This window comes from Vulpes vulpes, chromosome 3 (assembly GCF_048418805.1).
Source record: "Vulpes vulpes isolate BD-2025 chromosome 3, VulVul3, whole genome shotgun sequence".
Taxonomy (NCBI): Eukaryota; Metazoa; Chordata; class Mammalia; order Carnivora; family Canidae; genus Vulpes; species Vulpes vulpes.
Window position 1 is genome coordinate 114,571,404 of NC_132782.1, and position 18,976 is coordinate 114,590,379.

General features: G+C 69.6%; 1 protein-coding gene across 1 annotated transcript in view; it reads right to left on the bottom strand.

The window, feature by feature from the left end:
• Window positions 1-18,145, bottom strand: part of CACNA1H (calcium voltage-gated channel subunit alpha1 H) — a 49,846-nt gene extending 31,701 nt beyond the window's left edge. Inside the window, exons 1-2 of the mRNA XM_072754194.1 lie at window positions 18,020-18,145; window positions 17,490-17,788 (exon numbers count right to left, since the gene is read on the bottom strand). Of these exons, the coding sequence (XP_072610295.1) occupies window positions 17,490-17,770 (281 nt within the window). The 5' untranslated portion in view covers window positions 17,771-17,788; window positions 18,020-18,145. The remainder of the gene's footprint in view (window positions 1-17,489; window positions 17,789-18,019) is intronic.
• Window positions 18,146-18,976: the final 831 nt, after the last annotated feature.

Sequence of the window (18,976 nt, forward strand, 5' to 3'; positions counted from 1 at the left end):
ACAGGCCTTTGGGGCCGCTCCGGGCAGGAATTCTCTGGGCCAGAAATAGCTGCCTCAGCGCCGCCGCACAGCTGCCCAAGGCCTGAATTAGCGACCCCGGGGGACTGGACGCTCCCTGCATGGGAACTCGGCCTGCAGCACGCCAGCCGCCCCCACTGCCATGGCCCCGGGGCCCGGGAAGCTGAAGGAGGCCCCCTCCTGTGGGGGACCCGGTGCCCGAGCCCGTGGGGGGGGCCTGGGTCCCTCACGGTCTCACACACAGCGCACATGAGCCTGCCTCACCCCCGGGTAGCCCAGGGGCCCCGCAGCCTCACCCCATACCGCTGGCCCCTCCCTGTAGATCCCAGCCTCCCCACGAGCGTCGCCGGGCAACGGGGCACGAGCACAGGCCTGGGGCAGCCCCGGCCATCCCTCCCACGGCGCACGGGGCACTGTGGCCCATGGTGTGGGAGGCGGGACCCTGACCTCGGGGACCTGTGGGTTCACCCCCACACACGGGCTCACTGCTCACGGGGTGCCGCCTCCCCAGCCCCCCGCCTGCCCTGGACCCCACAGACCCTCTGGCCTCACCCCCACCCCGTTATCAACAGCAGGGACGCTTGAAAACGACGGCCTGGAGCCCCAGACCTCGGGCTCAGACTGAGACCAGCCGGACCTGAGCTCAGTACCCGGTGCCGCCACCCGTCCAGGGCACCCAGGGCCAACCCCTGGCACTGACATTTGCACACGGTCACCCCCGCCAGCGGCCTTGGGGAGCCCGCCCAAAGCTCAGGGCTGGTGTCCCTCTGAGGGCAGTGGACCGCCCTGGAGCAGCTCCCTTCTGGCCGCGGCTCAGGGTCACCCCCGTTCATCTCAAGGACGACAGTCCTGTTCTGGCCCCGGCTGAAGCGGGTGCAGGATGTGCTCATGTGGGGCCTCCCAGGGTCACGGCGCAAAGGGCCCCGCACCCGGGTCACGGCCACCAGCGATGGGCCACCCCTCCCATCCCTCCCAGGGCAGACCCCCTGCCAGGGGCCGCACCGCGTCCCCCCAAGTTGCCATGTAGAAGCCCTAACCTCTGGGGCCTCAGAACGGGGTCGCATCTGGAGAGGGAGCATCTTAAAGACGTTGTCGAGGGATCCCTGGGTGGCGCAGTGGTTTGGCGCTTGCCTTTGGCCCAGGGCGCGATCCTGGAGACCCGGGATCGAATCCCACATCAGGCTCCCGGTGCATGGAGCCTGCTTCTCCCTCTGCCTATGTCTCTGCCTCTCTCTCTCTCTCTCTGTGACTATCATAAATAAATAAAAATTAAAAAAAAAAAAAAAAAAAGACGTTGTCGAGGTACAAGGGGAGGAACCGGCGCACGTTGTCTGGGCCACGCAGCCGTGGCGTTCGTCAGGGGCGCCCCAAGCACACAAATGCAGCCCCAAGTGCCATCACACCCCCAGGGCTGGGGTGGCCCTGACGCCCCATCCCCACCGTGCTCTGGGGGGCGAAGAGGCTCTGGGAGCAGCGAGGGGGTCCTGCCGCCCAGAGGGACGGACAGCGGGCTGTGCACGCTTACCTGACACGCAGGCCTGGCCTGTCCGTCCCACTGCAGGACAACCCGCGGCGAGGCAGTGCTCACAGGGCCAGGCCCCCGGGACCTGAGTCCCCCGCCAGGCGGGCTGTGCACACAGTAGGGCCTCCCTAAAGATGCGCCTGCGCCCTGCTTCCCGGGCCCCAGGAGCCTCCCCGCCCCGCAGCATGTGCTGGGCCCATCTGGCTCCCCTCCAGCCGCCGGAGCCCGCGCTGATCCCCTAATAACTCGATCCATTATGTCGGAGCGCGGTCCCTGGAAACCGGCAGGAAAGGAGAGGCCTGTGTGCATCATCTCAGCCGTTCTTCCCTCCACCAACAACGGCATGGCTCTGTCCTCCCCGGGGCAGCGGGCCGTCCACACTTGGGGCGGGGGCCTCACACAGCTGGGCCCCAGCGGCCTGGGCAGCGCGGCGTCTCCCCTTCCAGAGCCCTCGGCCCCGTCCCTGCCCCCAGCCCCGAGGTCAGCAGAAGAAATGCCACTGGAAGGTGTGACGGGCTGACAGGCTACTGACCGCCCTCACTGCTCGCCACCCGACGATGCCTAGATCCGTCGGTTTTAAATCTTAAGAAGGTGAGCGGTGAGATGAGCTCCTGGGGCCCGTCCCCGTGCAGACCCCACTGGTCATCCCAAGCCAGTGGCTCCCGTGTGTGGAAGGACGTCCCCGACCACCCAGGGGACCCCCCCCCGACGGCGCCCACCTCTCCACCACCCCCACCACGCCACCCACATCCACAGGACATGGGTGCCTCCGGGCCCATCTGGCCACACAGTGAACATGCGCGCACGCCCCTGACCCAGCACAGGTCTGCTCTCCGTCGTCCTCCCGCCCAGACTCGCCTCCTGCGTCTGCCCAGGGCCTGAGCGGGCACCCAGGGCCGGGCCTGAGGGTACCACGTGGGCTCCCACCCCACAAGCCCCTGGCTGGGGGGCCTCGGGTGGGAATGCGGCCCCCTCCCCACGGCGGGCCCCAAAGCGACCCCTCCCCGGGCAGGCGCCCGCAGCCCCCTCCCCCGGCGCTGGCTGCCGGCAGTTTGTCTCCGCGGCTGTAGGAAGCCGGCACGGAGGAAGCTGGCGCTTTCATAATAAATCCTGTAATTAGGGAATCCCCGAGCTCTGAGGAGCGCGGGCATGTGGTTGCCTGCTGTGCCCACGTCCCCGGGTTCCCTCCACCACGTGCGCAGCGGCGCTGCCCGGGGAGGTGGGCCAGGCCCTGTGGGTGGGAGCGGGCGCGGAGGGCGGGCGCCGGCCGGACCCCGAGCAAACCCGAGGACTGTTCGCGTTCAGACATGGAATGCACATTTCCAAAGCGGCTCCGACCTCCCAACCCCCTTGCATGTTTCTGGAAGCTTCCACAAAGCAGATATTCAGGAGCACAAGGCTCCACATGGGGTAGAAGCTCCAGCAGGCTGGACCTGGGGACAGTGGCCCGCGGGTGGGCCGAGGGCAGGGCATCTGGGAAGGTGGCCCCATACACAGCGGGGCCTTCCTAGGGACGGCGCATCACGAACTCCCCGTCCTGGTGACCCCTGACCTGCAGGGCCTTCAGCCCCAAAGAGCAGGGCTGCCCGGGAGGCATCCATGAGGAAGGGGCCGCCGGGCACCCCGAGAGCACTGTGGGAGCACGGTGTGTGCAGGGGTGCAGGTGGATGGCTCCAGTGACACAGGCCCCGGGAGGGACCAGACAGGGCAGCCCAAGCAGCTGAGGGGGATGGGGGGCGGAGCTGGCCTTGGGGACACAGCTTGGGGGCCAGCCTCCCTGTCCCCAGCTGCGGCTTCCCTGCCCGGAAGGACTCCACGCTGCGCTGCCCATGGTTGTGACTTATGGCAGGAACACAAGAGGCAGCTCACACAGGACAGCAGGGTGTCCGCCCGGCCCCACTGCGGGGGCCCCCGCCGAGCACCCCTTCGGAGGGCGTGCAGGGAGGGGACACCAGAGGGGTGCAGACCCAGTTGGCGTGGCAACCAGGAAGCCAGCCGAGATCACCGGGTGCCAGGAGAAGCGCGTCCTTCCCAAAGTCGGAGACTCGACGCGGATCCTAGGGTGGCCGTGGTGACGCGGGAGCATGACGCAGCCGTGCGGTTAGATGGTTAACGACCCGGTCCCCACCCCCGCCCCACCTCTGATGTCATTTTTACATTAAACTCCCGAGCCGACCAGAGGCCACTGCACTCCGGAGTCCACAGGCCTCGGGGCCCAGCCCTCTCGGGGGCAGGCGGCGCCCGTTGACCACACAAACATGCGTGGGGGATGCGGGAGGATCCGGAGGCCAGGGCCCCCTCCCCGTGCCCACCCAGAGCATGCTGGAGGCGGTAGGCACCCTCAGAGGCGTGGGGGGGGGGCACCGTCTCTTCCCGCCTGGCCTCCAGAGCTCTGCAGATAAACAGTCTAAATTAGGAATTAAAACATCCCCTGTTCCCACCAGCCGCCAGGCCGTATTTCAAATGTGCAGCAAACACGCCTGCTGCTTCCACAGCCCCGAACTCCCCGGCGAGATTCCGCAAGGTCTCCAGAGCAGTGGGGACAGGGCCTGGCCGCGGCACAACCTGCCCACCCGGGGTCCTGCCACCCCCCCAGACCTCCCAGACAAGCAGGGGAGGGCAGCACGAGGTCCCAAGGCTGGGCTGCCCCTGGAGGGGTCCGGGGACCACGCAGCTGGTGTGGGGAGCCCCGCGGCCATCAGGGCCTGGAAAAAAGCATCCCCCTGCCTGCCCCAGCCCCCTGCCCGAGTCCCAGCCTCAGGCACCCCCTAGGCCCGTGGGGGGCAGGCTGCGGGAGCCCCCTCCTGCCCGAGTTCCAGGGGAACCTGACTCCGGCTTGCCACCCGCCCGGCTCCCAGGAGGACCTGCAGGGGTCGTGCCTGGGACAGGGTGCTCCGCCGCAGTGGATTCCAGGCAGACGGCAGCCTGGCCCAGCGCCGGGGGTCAGCGGGGGGCCGGGGGGCAGGCGAGGGCCGCGGGGACGTCCAGGGGCCGCCACCTTCACGGGGTGGTCATGAGAGGGCTCGGGGCCCAGGGACAGGTGGGAGGGGCGGCCTGTGAGGAGTGGGGGACGGAGACGGGTCCTTCTCAGAGCCCCCCCACATCGCCAGCCTCCCAGTCTACATGGGGCAGGCAGGAGGAGCTGGTTTCTGGGGTGTCTGCTCCGTCTCCTCCCCAGCACCCCATGCAGGGACAGGCCAGGCATGGGGCCCTGGGGCCTCTGTCCCCCTTGGGCTGCCCCCCACCCCCATAAATCACAGGCACGATGAGCAGCACACACAAGCTTCAGCGCGGCAACCGTGGGACGGACCCGGGCTGACCCAGAGCAGGCACCAGGGTGGCGGCTCAGGCTGGGAGGGCCACAGAACCCCGGGAGTCAGCCCGTCCCCACGGGCACTCGCCCAGTATCTGCTTGGATGCCCGGCAGCAGGGGAGCTGCCGCTGCAGCCCCCTCCGCCGCTGACGGACACCCCAGTGACCGAGCTGCAGCCCCCACCCCCCCGAAGGAGCCCAGTCGGTGCTGAGGAGCCGGTGCAGGTGCCTGTGGGGCCTGTGGCTGTGTGCACACAGGGGGCCCCAGTCCTGACTTGATGCGGGTCCCCAAGACCCCAGGCACGAAGCCGTCTGGCCCGGCAACTGCAGCACGTGGGCAGGGGCAGGTGGCCAGGAGGGGCCCCGTGTGGCGAGTCCAGGGTGGCCCCAGGACCAGCCTCCCGCTCACGCCACCCCTCAGCCCACGATGTCAGCCCAGGGAGTGAGATGCACCACATGCAGGGCTGGGGTGCCATGAAGCTGCAAGATGCCCTGCCTGCATCTGCCCACCCCCCGCCCGGAGCTGTTCCCGGACCCCCTCATCCGGCTGGGGCTCCTGGTCGGCCCAGCCCTGGACACCCAGACACAGTGACCGCAACGTGGGGAGCGGAGACCTCGGCCCTGGGGACCGCCGCCCAGCCGCCCACCTTCCCTCTCTGGTCCTCACTCCCCCGACATCAGCTCACCCTGCCATCTAGAATCATCTAGAATCTTCCCCACGTCCTCCCTGCTGCCCTGGGCCACTAGCCTCAGGCCCCGGGCAGCAGCATCCCTAGAAGCGGGGCGGTGGGCCTCTCCGGGACCTGAGACCCCAGCCCAGGCTCACCTCCCCGTGCTGCCCGCCGGGTGGGAGCAGCTTCAGGGCGTCCTCCGCCCCGGCCCCAGGTCAGCAGGACCCCGCGAGGAGTGCAGTCCATAGAAGGAAGCCCCAGACGAGGCCCGCGGAGGCCCTGCGTCCACTGCCAGGAGCCGTGACAGCAGCTGCCCCAGGGGCCGGCTTTGGGCCTCGGGCTAGGTGCTCACCAGCCAGGGTATTTTGGAGAGGGTGTTCCTGGGGACCCGGGGGCAGTGCAGCAGAAGCTAGACCCACAGACGGAGCCCAGGGGCCGGGAACCCTGCCCAGGACTCCAGGGGGAAGGCCAGAGAGCCCCAACTCCGAAAGCAGGACCTGGCTGGGACCCCCGGGCAGATGCAGACACGCGCACAGATCCACGCCGGGCTCCCGGACGTACGTGCAGGAGACCCCACCCCTGCAGTTTGAGCGCCTGGGCCAGGCTCCTTTGTCCCAGCAGCCTGAGCCCACTGTCACGGGAGACGGGGGGCCCCACTAAGGGCGTTAGGACATGGAGCCCCCGGCAGCCCCCAGGGCAGGACCTGAGGGGCCCAGAACACACACTGGGTACCCCCGTGACTGGGACCCCCACCCCTACAGAGCCATGTGTGACTGCCTCCTCCAGGAAGCCTATCGCACCATCACATCTGCCGAGCAGCACGGCCTGCCTCCCCCCAGCACCCGCCCAGGCCGCCGCAGGGTGTCCCACACTGACCAGGGTCCCTTGGGGTGGCACCTGCAGCCTCCCAGTGGGCCCCGAGCTAGGGGGGTGGGTGGTGGGGACGGCCAGCTCCCGAGAGCAGGGTCCACCCGTGCACCCACATGAGGGCGGGACCCGGGGGGCTCGATGACCCCAGCACCACCGCCCTCTGCACGGAGCCCCCGGCATCGCACTGGCATCACAGCAGGCTGTCCCCCTGGCCTCCTGCCTGTCAGGACGGGCGAGTCCACCCTTGCCTTGGAGGTGCAGGTGTCTGCAGCCCTTCTAGAACATTCTCTACCGCCAGGCCTAAGGCACACACGGGGCAGAGGCCAGCTCCCACGGCCCCACCGGCTGCACTGCTGCCCTGGCTCAGCATTTACTGAATGCCCACTGTATTCCAGCCATCCACGTGCAGGACGCGGGGTGGGCCCAGCAAAGGACTGACCCTCTGCGGTTCCTCTTTCCAGCAAACACCACACACCATGGGCTCTGGGTGCCTCTGCTTCCCGTGGTGGAGGGACCATGCGTGTGGCCCTGGGGGGCGGGGGGAAGGCCAGTTGGTCATGGAGACAGGTGTCGGGCCCGAGGGGTCTCCGACCCCAGAGTGGCCCTGCGCTCAAGAAACTGCTTTATGTAAGTGGGGCCAGGCCAGGAAGCCAGGAGGGAGGCTGGGGATTAGTGACAGGCGTTGCCACGGCAACCTGATTAGTGGGAAACATGTCGTCTTTGGGAGAGCAGCTCCGCTCAGCAAAGGTAAAAGGAACCCCAGAGATTCATTAGCAACAGGTTCCCATGGCAACCGCTCCAAGCTCATTAATAATTTTTTTTTTCCCTCGTTCCAAGCGTGGGTGTTGAAATTCTCCAGAGGGCCGAGCAAGGGATGGATGCTGGACGGATGGACACGCACGCACACACCCAGCCGTGCCTCCCACCTGCTGCCGGCCCAGCACGCGCCTCGCCCCACCTGCGTGCCCATCTGGCGCCAGGACACCACACCTGGCGGGCCGTGTGCTTCCCGTGGCCCAGCCGCCCTAGAGGGTCCCCCCAAGGGAGGTCCGGACCCAAGGGCCCCGCTCTCCCCCAGGGGGCTGCCAGGACCACCCCCCGAGGGGACGCCCTGACCTGTTGGCAGGAAGCATCAGGCGGGGCGTGGTGCCCAAGGCTCACAGGTGGCCTCCTGTGCGACCACCCCCAAGGCCCCCACAGAGCCCCTCGGGACCCCAACCTGCTGGGGCTGGGGGTTAACAAGCAGATAGCGCCTCGGAAAGCACCCTGGCCGGTCCTCCGTCCGCGTGGCTCCCCTGTGACCTGGTACACGCCCAAGGGCCCCAAAAACGGGTTCAAACAAAACTTGCCAACGGCTGCACATCGGCCCCGCTCCAGCACCCCAAAGGAACACACGGCCCGAGCGCGCACAGATGCTCAAACGGACACGCCGCGGCCCCGCCACATGACAGGAGTGACGCCTGATCACAGGCCACTGCGTGGACCTGCCCGGGGCACGGGCCGGAGACAGGAGCCACACGGTTAGCGACGCCGTTTTCATGAAACGCCCAGCAGAGGCAGAGCCGGGTCAGACAGCAGACCTGGGGTCGCGGGGAAGGGTCGGGGTCTCTCTGGTGAGGGGACGAGAAAAGCGTGCTTTCTGTGTGTGAGCTGGTGAGGTATGGGTGACCCCTGCACGCGTCTGTGAAAGCAGCAGCTGCGCTCACCCAGAGGCCACGTGGCAACCTGCCCTGAGCTGCGGCTTATCGGGACGCAGACCTTGGGTGCTGAGTGCCCCGGGGGCGGACGCCAAGGTGGGGCGCTCCCCATGGTCAGATGCACCCCCTACCTGCAGGGCGTGCCCACCTGCCACTGGCAGCACCGGGACCCCGAGCCCGGCCACAGCCTCCCTCGACGGCGCGGCCCCCACTGCATCGGCCCAGTCCTGGCGCCGCCTGGGGAACGTGAACCCACAGGACATCCCTGCCACTAAGTGGTGGCTGCTGGGACTGAACCTGCACATGGGACACTTGTGCCAACCGTTGGGGAGTGGCCACACCGCGAGTGCGGGGCTCGCTGTCAGAGGGCACTGGGTCCCCCACCTGCCCACGTTACCCCGGCAGGAGCCGCAGACCCGGGGCTGCGCAGTCACCGAGAGGCCGGCGGCCAGTCCAGCCCCCGAGGGTGACAGACGGACGCCGCAGGGTGGGAAGCCAGCGAATCGCTGGAATCTGGACACTAGGGCTGCAGGATGCAGGATGGGGGGCCCCGCCCAGGGGTGCTTGGGGTCAGCCTGGGCCGTCCTGACCCCCCTGCCACCCCACTGGGCCTGCGCCACACAGAGCGGGGGACCTGCCCCCTTCCCGGGTCCCTGCCTCTGCCCGCGGGCGCCCCAGTCTGCGTCCCCCCCCAAGCAAGTGATCCACGTTTTGTGATAGACTAAAAAAATTTTAAAAAGCAGCTCCAGACCATTCCAGAGACCAGGACAGCCCGGTGCTCTGTGGTTTGGGGTGCGTGAGCCTCTGAGCCCCCCGTGTCCTGCCCCCCTTGGTGCTCCCCACACCCCACCTGCCGGCACCTTCTCGTGTCCCTGCAGCCCCTTGTCCACCTCCTGACGGCTGGGCCGTGTGCCCCAGGGAGGCGTCCTCCAAGTCCCAGACGCCCGAACCCCGTATCCATTGGACACGGCTTCAGGGCACTCCCATTCCCCCAGGACCTCGGGAGGGGACCTGCCGCGCCCGAGAGCACAGCACCCACGGGCCAGACCCAGCCCGCGTCCACGAGGCGCTAATGCAGGCTGACTCATCAGACTGGCGCAAAGACAAAGGGACGCAGCAGGCACCGCGAGCCGCATGGCCCCCACCTGGCCAGGGACGCCCTCTGTGCTTCCAGGCTGGGGCGCCGTCTTGGGGGGCTGGGCCTTGGAGCAGCAGCGGGCACAGGCCAGCGGCTCAGGGGATGCTCCGGCGCCACAGTCGCCAGGACCCCCTTCCAGCAGCTCATCGAGACAGCGCCGGACCTGCCCCCTGCCCACGGCCGCCCCTGCCACCTGGGAGCACAGCCTGGCCCCAGGGGACCGTCTGGGGCCGCACCTCATGGCCAAACCCCACGGGGACACCCCAAGAACAGAGGGCTGGGGCTGGGGTCAGAGGGCGATCCTCGGGACCCCCCTCTGGGCCGAAGAACGAGCCAGGCCTCCCAGGTTCTGTTGCCACGATGGGGGGTCCCCAGCTGGGCCTCCAGTCCCGTCAGCCCTGCCCTCTGCCCACGCAGGAGGCCGTGCACTGGCCGCAGCTTGCGGAACGGGGTCAGGTGGGCTCACCTGCGGCTCCGTCTGCCACGTGGAGCCCCCATGCACCCCCCGGGGGCCTCCGGGGCCCCTGCTGACCGCTTCAGGGCCACACCCTCCATCCACCCGGAACGGCCCAGCATGGCTGATGTCACGGTTGGTCTCCCTCTGCCCCGGGGGCTCCTCGCCGGAGAGCTTGACACGGTGCAGCTGAGCGTGATTCATCCTATAAAGGGCTCCCTCCCGTGACGGCGCCCAGTGCCTCGTCTCCCTCCCTATGGGGGACGGACAGCGGCGCCCGGGGTGTGCGAGCTGGGGCGGGGGCCCTGACACGGACCCCACGGCCCAGGGGAGGTCAGGCTGGAGGCCAACGTCCACGCCAAGGGGTCGGCACGCCGCTTCCCTCGGGCCCCCAGGTGCTGGAGGCTGCAGGAGAGGCCAGGCAGCCCGGGGCTGGGGCCGCGTCACCCCGCCACCCGCCACCACCATCGCGGGGCTTGACGCATGCTCTGGGCCCATCTTTCCTCCCTCCTGAGGACGCGGCCACTGCCCCAAGGGCCCCCCCGCTCCAGGCCGACCTGTCTCGATGTGATTACATCCACAAAAACCCGACTTCCAGGGAGATCCGCATTCTGAGGGTCCCAGTAGACGCGGACCAGGGGTGCCGCGCTGCCCCCAACCCAGGCTGCCCAGGGATGCCCAGGGGTGGAGCCCAGCACTGCCGCCTTTGCGCCCCTGCGGCTCCTCGCCCCTCTGTGGGCTCCCAGGGTCCCTGAGGACCCCTCCCCGGGGCCAAGGGCACAGCCCAGAGCATGCACGTGGCGCCTGGAGCCTGAGGAACGTGGAGTCGCCACGCAGCTACCTCACCTACCTGCTGTCGCCACGACCAAGTCCAAGAAGGTCACCTGAAGGTCTCACAGCTGGGGCACAGCTGGCCGCAGACCCGCCGGACTGCCCGGGAGGCAGGAGGAGTTCAAAGGTTGCCCCTGGGGCGCCGGGCAGGCAGTCGGGCCACGGCCTCAGGCCTCATACCGGTAACACCCGCCCGAGAACCTGGGGGACTTGCACACAGGCCATCGGGGAGCGCGGTCTGTCTGGGGGAGCAGAGGAAGCCCCCCCATCAGGAAACACCCCCAGGACATGTCCTCATCCACCACGGCCATCAGCTCCTGGGTGGTGGTGACCCCAGCACCCCAGCCTCTGACCCCGTGATGGGGTCTGGAATAGCAGGGCCCCCACTGCCTCAGATTTCAGGGATACACATCCCGTCCTCCCCCAAAGCTCTGCTCTCTGCAGCTCCCCCACCCCTGGCTAACGGGTCCGGGACCGTGCACCCCACACGTGTCCTGGGTGCTCCCAGAGCCGGGCTGGGACGGACAGCAAGGCCAGTGGCTTCCAGGGCCTCTCGCCGGCCAGCCGTGCACTGGACTGCGCCCTCACCCCGACCCCCTGGAAACCCCATTCCAGCAGCGACCAGAAAGGACAATCGAGGCCACGTGAGGGACCCGATGCAGGCAAGGCAGGCGCCAGGAGCACACAAGGAACCCTGGAAACTGCAGGGCCTTCGTGGGGCAAGGGAGCGCTGATGCGGGCCAGCAAAGAGCTGGAACAGACGGCGCGGCTGGAGACCATGGAGCGCCCTCCACACCGACGTCCACGGCGGCATCCACACGGTCCAGAGTGCTAACCTCCCTGGACCGGGGGACAGGAGAACCCAGGCAGTGACCATGACCATGAGCAAGGAGGCCCGCTGCTGGCCAGGCTCTCTCCACTCGGCCACACCTAGACAGGGGCTGTGCCACCCACGAGCTCCTGCCCGTCCCCCGCCCTGCACTCCCGCGGCCACCAGCCCCCCTCCGCCTGAGCAGGGGCCTCCTACGCGAGCAAGACGGCAGGTGGGACCACAGGCCCAGGGCTGGGGGCGGCCGGGGGCCACGGGTGTCACCCTGGGCAGTCCCCATACTTCAGGGCCCTGGGAGGGGGCTGCTGAGGTTGTCTTTCTGCCTCCCTCACCCTGACAAGCCTGGTCCACTGTAGAGGCTCAGGCCGCGGTCAGGGATGGCCAGTGGGGCGCCCCTGGACACGGTCCTCACGCGTGTCATCCGGAACGAGAGGCTGCTCCCGGAGCCCCCGAGATCTCCCCGCAGCAGGAGCCACCCACATCACAGGGTTCCCCGCTGCACCCAGCAGGGAGAGGGTGGCGTCCCTGCCCCGTGCCCGTCAACCATCCTGTGGGTGACAGCTCCTGGCTCTGACGCTCCCCCCTCAGCACAGGGGCGAGGGCCCGGCGGGTCCTGGGTACGTGCAGCCCGGCCTCCCCCGCGAGGCGTGCATCCGCTCCGTGGGGCCCCTCGAGCAGAACGGGGAGCTGCTACTCACTCGGTGGAGACGGCGTGGCCCCCATCTGTCACCCACGGACCCACCGCCAACTCGCAAGGGCCGCACCGTCCCCACCTGCACCCGTCCCATCTGCGAGGCCAGGCCCACGTCGCCGCGGGCCGATGCCTGACTCCACGGCCCCTTGCCAGCAATCCGACCTGTGACTCGGGGTCGTTCCCAGGCAATTAACGACCGAGGAGGGATCGCCGGGTCCTCCGCGCCCCTGACTTACGCGCCCGCTCGTGGGGAGGGAAAGCAGGAGCGTTCCCGACCGGGCCTCTGGGTGGACAGGTCGGCCGCAAGAACAGAGGACATCTCCGGCCTGACACTGGCTGCCTGGGGTCGAGGCCCGGCCCCCGAGCGTCCGGCGCGGGCTGAGTGGGGCTGCCGAGCGTGCAGCTCCAGGACGTCCCCCCGGCCCTCCACCTCCTGACCCCACGGGGAGCCCTGGCAGCCCTCTGCTCCGGGAGGCGGCCGTGTGGCCCGCCGCGGCACAGGCCGTGCCAGGGAGGGCGCCCAAGGCCGCCCCGGGTCAGGATGGATGTGGGTGGTCCGGATGTGATGCCCACAGAGCTCAGAGCTGCCCCTGAAGGCTCGGCTGTAACCCTGCCCTTGGCTTGGGCCTCGCGGGCACCCGAGGAGGCACCAGCACCCTCTATGTCCCGGCCTCTGCCCTGCGGTGCCCTCCAGCTGATCGGCTCTCCCTACCGCTCCTCCCTTGTCCCCCGAGCCTGGTGTCCACACCGACCCTCCCAGGAGTGACCCTGACCCCACCAACCCGCCCACCATGCTGGCTGCCTCAGCTCACCTTTACCTCGCAGCAAACCCCTGGCCCCTCCAGCCTCATGGATACGTCCCACCTGCCTCAGGACCTTTGCTTGTGCCGTCCCCCCGCGGAGAACACCCTGCTCTACATCCTCCTACCACCACCGGTGTCTGCGTCCACTCAGCTGCTGGAACCTCCCTGGCCCCCAGGCCCCAACAGCCTCCATCTGGGGCACCCAGCCCAACGCCTCCACCAGGCTCAGGCCAGCCGCCCAGGATGGCCAGTGGCCAACGGCTGGACAGGCTGGGCCTGTGGTGGAGCTCGGCGAGTCCTGGGGCGGCCTGCGGGGAGAGGCACTGCGGGCCCAGTGTGGGGGCCGGTGCGGAGCTCCGGCCAGGACAGGTCTGCTAGGTGGGGGCGCCTCGTGGCGGGTGTGCCCAGGAGCCCCGCCTGGCTCTGACCGCCCCCCCGCGTCCCCTGGTCCCGCTGGGCTGCAGATGCAGGGGTGGGGGCTGCGCTCGGCTCAGCACGGCCCCCGGGGCTAGAGTCAGGCTCCCTGGCCTCTGCCAGCTAATCTGTCAGCTCGACCTACACCAACTGTTTCCCCAACTCGGGGCCGGAGATGCCAGGGGGTGGGGGGGGTGTAGGGCGGGGGCAGCCTGGAAGGCCCGGCCCCTGCGGGGAAAGCAAGGTCCAGGCCAGGTCCCCCCTGCCCTCAGAGCTCAGCGCACACTCACTGTCCTTCCACGGCCTGCTGGACGCCAGGGCCACGTGGGCACCGACCTGGACCTTTGATCAGAGCAGGATCCCGTGGTCACAGCCTCCCAGTCCGCGTGGGCCACAAAAGCCCTGGCGAGACCCATAAACGCCCTCCAGGCCGCAGCTCCCGCTGTGCACACAGCTCAGCCCAACCTTGCTTCCTCCAGGAAGCCCTCCTTAGCTGCCCAGAACCCAGCTGGGTTGTTGGACGCCTCACAGCCCAGCTCCCGCTCAGGGACCGAGAGGAGGTGAGGCCCGTCCAGAAGCACCCACCACACCCCCAGCAGCACCCACACTAAGGAAAGGGCTCCCCCAGCCTGAGACCTGCCACCCGCAATGCCCTCCGCAGGTCCGAGGGCACAGCCCATCCCCGTGAAGCCCCCGCCTCCACACCGGGTGCCTGAACCTCTGCCACCACCACCACCCCACCCCCCGCAATGGCGCAAGCCCCAGGGAGCAGCAACGGGCCATCCCCGGCCAGGCCTCAGTCGGGGCTCAGCGACCCCACTGGGCTTCAGCACCACAGGGAACAGCGGCGGACTCGACACACATGCACCCCGGGCCACTCTGCCTTTGCTCGGAGAATGCGGGGAGACATGGGGACCCCGCCTGCAGGGTGCTGAGCGCAGGGTGCTGAGCGCAAGGTGAGTGCACACCTGGCCAGCCCGCAGCCAAGGCCCTGCCCCGGCCACACCGCTCCAGCTGTCGCCTGCCGAGGGCCCGGCCAAGAACCCCTCGAGGACCTCCCCCGAGGGGCCAGCCAGGGGCTCCCAGTCCAGCGTAACAGACGTGTTGGCACCGGGAGGACAAGGGCCCGGGTCCAGGAACGAGGTGCCGGGATGAGGAGGGGCTGGGAAGGGGGACACCCTGGGCCCGCGTCCCCAGAGCACACACAGGAGCCCCATGCGTCGGGCAAAGAGCTCAGGGGGTCGCAGCCCCGAAGTCAGGAAGGCGAGGACAGCTTGTTGCTGCCTGTTCGCGTCAGGTCTGCGGGGCCAGAGCAGGCTGCAGGGTGGAGGGAGGGCCGGCCCCCTCCCTGTGGATGCCCGCAGCGTCCCCACAAGGACCCCCGCACCACCGTGAGCCCCGCGTACCGCCGGCGGCCGGACAGCCTGAGGCATCGGCGTGTACCAGATGCTCTTAAGAGGCTGGAGAGGTCCAGCCTTGCGCTCCTGCCGGACACGGGACCTGAGTGTCACACCGGGCTCACTAAGCTCTGCCCTCCGGGAGCTGCATGACCTTGGCGCGTCCTTTAGCTTCTCGGGGGCCCTGCGCCAAGGCGCGCTGGGTACCCAGCCCCCGGGAGGCACCTCCTGCAGGTGCACGCCACCCCTGAGCCCCGGGGGGGGCACCTCCTGGTTCCTTGCTGGGCTGCCGGCTGTCTCTCCGGGCATCCCCCCTTCCCAACACTGAGTGTCCCCAGAGGCCCTGCCCGGCCCAGGTGCTAGGACGCAGATGAGAGCGGAGTTAGGAGCCCCGTGGGAGCCCGGGCAGAAGGTAACTCAGCCACGAAGGCGACAACACAGATCCCACCCACCTTCCTCTATAAATAAACCCGTGTAGGAGAAGCAGCGCTCGCCCCAAACTTCCAGCACGATAGTGTTTTCAACATACCGAAGGAATCGATAAGGACATGGGCTGCCCTTGCCGGCTGCTCCACCCCGCCTCGGAGCCCCCTCAGAGCCGAGGCGGCCCATGTGCATCTGCCCAGCTGGGGTCGTCCCATGGGTGCTCCCAAGAGCTCAGGGCTTAAAGAAGGCCCCTTCCTACATTCCGATCGCGGCGTGGGGCCCGGCTCCGAGACATCAGCTGGGATGCCATCAGCCTCTGGGGAGTGAGAAGCTGCTCCACGGAGTGTGGGTTCCCAGAGCAGACCCAATGATCCCGTCCCCCCGCCCCTGACTCTGCCCTCTGGAGGCTCCAGGACGGGGCGCACCGGGGGCTGGAGGTGCAGAGACAGCCTTGGGCTGCAGGACACCCCCCTGTCCACCCCGGGCCAGCCTGCTGACCCACAGGAACGTGGAGAGCTCTGGAAGGCTGTGCTGAGGTCCCCCAGGCTCCCGGGGGGGGGGGGCAATCCCCACCTGTCCAGGAGGGCCAGCTTATTTTAGGTTCTCCCCAGAGCCGACACACACCCCCACGGCACGGCCTGGCATCTGCTGGAGGTCAGCAGCCGTCTCCGCCAGGCTGGAGGCCGGGACGTGCCCACCCTGCCTGACAGATGCAGGATTTCCACAGAACACCAGTAAGCTGATCCGGGGAGCTGAGCCCCTCAACCCCCCTCCACTCCCAGCCTGCTTGCCCAGGGTCACTGAGCATCCTCCTCCTTGGGTCACGAGCAAGCATGGAGACGAGGAGAGCAGCACACAGCCCTGCCGAACCCCCTGGGCTTCACTCCTGCCCCCCTCCTCCACCGAGTAATGCAAACACCCCCGTCAGACATCCTCAGAGACACAGCCGGCCCGAAGCGCCCGGAACACCCAGCACCCCTGGGTCAGGCTCCAGAGAACACAGCAGCCAGACATGGGGACTGTCAGAGGAGACAAAGCCCAGGCCCCACTCGGCCCTCTCCCTATCTGGTCTCTGCACATGCTTGGAAATGCCGAACACGCAGACAAAGCCAGCCGCCAGCCCTGTCCCGACCCGGGGCCCTCAGACACCACCCTATCACCCAGCACCACACCCAGCCATGCCACCTTCCTGCCAAAATGAGGCGGCCGGGCCGTCTCCAGGCCACAGTTCCAGACAGAGGACAAACTTACAGGCACCCTGGAGACCAAGCCCCGATACCTGGGCCCCCGGGGATGCCCCCCCACAAGGGCTGCCGAGGCTGCAAGACAGAGGGGCCGGCCCTGCGGCTGCGACCACGACCACCTTCTCCACAACCAGGAAGTGTTCTGGACTCAGCTAATGTTTGGATTTAAAAGAAAGAAAAAAAAAAAAAACCATGCATTTTATTACTTTTTTTGGTACAGATTCCTCTTTTACATTTAATATTTATACAGTCAGACACACAAGGTAGATAAAGTACACAGACGTCACTCAATTTGTCTCTGTCTCTACTCAAAGGAAGAGAGCATACACGGAGGTCCCCTTTTGGGTCAACCTCCTGGACATGGCCACACACCCCCACCCCGCCTCCCCACCTGTCCAGGGGCCCGAAGGCACAGCACCTGGGGCCTGGCCACCTGAAGACCGGCTCCCACCAGCCGCAAGAACCAGCAGGGCGGGATGCAGGGGGCAGAGACAGCGCCCAAAGACCACCTGCTGGGGGACCCCCACACCTGCGGTCTGCATCCCTCTGGGGACCCCCTGGTCCGACCCAAACCCCTCTGGAGCCTTCTCTGCAAGTCTGTGCTACTCTAGCCAAGAGCAGAAAGCCCAGGAGGAGCCCCGGGGGCAGGGACTCTGGGGACAGAGCCAGCTGCGTCCCTGCCCCCCACCCCCAGCTGCGCATGACTTAGATCAGCCCCAGCCCCGAGTTCAGCCTGAAGCGGTGAGTTCACAGCCAACATCACGGCACCGCTCCCTGGAAGGAGGGTCCCCCTCCCCGCAAATGCACCCCGCCTCCCCCCCAGCCCAGAGCTCAGGCTGCAAACTTGGGTCCCCTCGCTCCCCTTTCTTCGGGCCTCCCCCTCCCCAGCCAGGGTCCAGCCAGGGTCCCCGCAGCCCGAGGGCAGCGCCCCGTCCTGACCACCACCCGAGCGGGCGCAGGGGGTCCGCCCTCGGCCCCGCCGGCCCCTCTGCCCCCAAGCCCGCCACGCTCCACCCCCAGGCGGTCCAGGGGGACACCCCATGCGGGAGGAAGCAGAGCCCGCGCGCCCCGCCCCGCCCGCTCCGCTCCGCTCCCACGGGTCGGTCCCGCAGGGGCACGGGGGGGGGGGGGTCCCCGCGTAGCCACAGCCCGGCGGCCCAGAAGGATATGGGTTACAGACCAGCCGGAGACACCAGCTACGCGGCCGCGTGGTCTGCCCGAGGCAGAAGAAGACGGTGGCCGCCAGCGCCGGGTACGGGACGGGCCGCTCCTCGTCGGCGCCCAGCTCCGCGCCGCGCTCGGCCGCCGGGCTCCCGGGGGGGGACGCGCCGGGCCCCGACCCCGCCTCCGCCTCCCGCGCCGCCGCCCCGGGGCTCGCCGGGGCCACGCCCGGGGCCAGGGCGCCCAGGGGCACTCGGACCTCGCCGGCCGCCTGCGCGCGCTCGCTCATGGTGGCAGCGGGCGGCACCTGCGGGGGCACAGGCGCTGGCCCGGGCCCGGGGCGACCGCGCTCGGCGCCGCGGGAGCCGCCTTTGTCTCCTCTTATTAGACACGAGCGCGCCCCCCGCCCCCCGCTCCCCGCCTCCGCCCCCCGCCGAGGGCTGCGCCGCCCCTCCCGCCGCCGGCGCGCGGACCCCGGACCCCGCACCCCGGAGCGCGGCCGCTCCGCTAAGTTGCCGAGGGTCCCGTCGCGTCTCACCTCGCTCCGGCGGCCGGCGGCGTCCCCGCGGGCATCCCCGCTCGGCGCTCGGCCCCTGCTGGAGCGCGTCGGCCCCCGCCCCCCGCCCGGCCCCGGCCCCGGCCCGCGCCCCCGGCCCGACCCCGGCCTCGGCTCCCGCTCCGGAGGGCCCCGCGGCGACGGCAGCGGCCCCGTGCGCAGGGGGCCGCGGAGCGCACAGGCCGGGCGCGGGGGACGGGAGGCGCGGGGCGCGGGGCGCGGGGCGCGGGGCGGGGGGCGGGGGGCGGGGGCCGGGCCGGCGAGAACCCGGAGCGTGTCCGCGCGCCGCGCAGGAAACTTCGGAGTGAGCGGCGGAGGGCGGGGGCGGGGCCGCGCGGGGGCGGGGAGGGGCCGCCTCCCCCCTCCCTCTCCCCTTCCCGCCCCCTCCCCCTCCCGGGTGCGCGGGGCGCCAGGGGGCGCGCGCGGGGCGGCTGGCGGGGGCGGGGAGCGGCGCCAACGTGCTCCCGCCCCCAGCTGCGGGGGCGGCCCGGGCCGCGGAGGCGGGCCCTCCCCTCCCCCGCCCCCCCCGCCCGCCGCCGCGCGCCCGGCCCCACACCTCGGCGGACGTGGGGCTGGGGTCGCCGCGGGGGCGGGGGCGCGGGGGCGGCGGCGGCCGTGATGCGGACTGCGCGCGCCCCTCCCCCCGCGCGTGTTTTGGGTGTGCCCGTGCCCGTGTGATGCGCTGCCGTGTCCGTGGGTGGGATCCGGGGTGCGCCTGCATCCGCAGCTCCCCCGGCACCGGCGCGCGCGCGCACAGCCATCCGGCCGTTTCTGCGAACTTGTGCGGCGCCCGGCCCTCTGGGTGGGTTCCCTAGAGGCCTCGGGGCGGGGAGCCCTCCCGCAAGGCCTCCGCTCGCGCACGGGGCGCGCACAACGGGTCCCCGAGTTCCTGTGTGCCAGGCGCCCCTCAGCGGAGGAGTCCGCGTGGGGCCCCCTCCG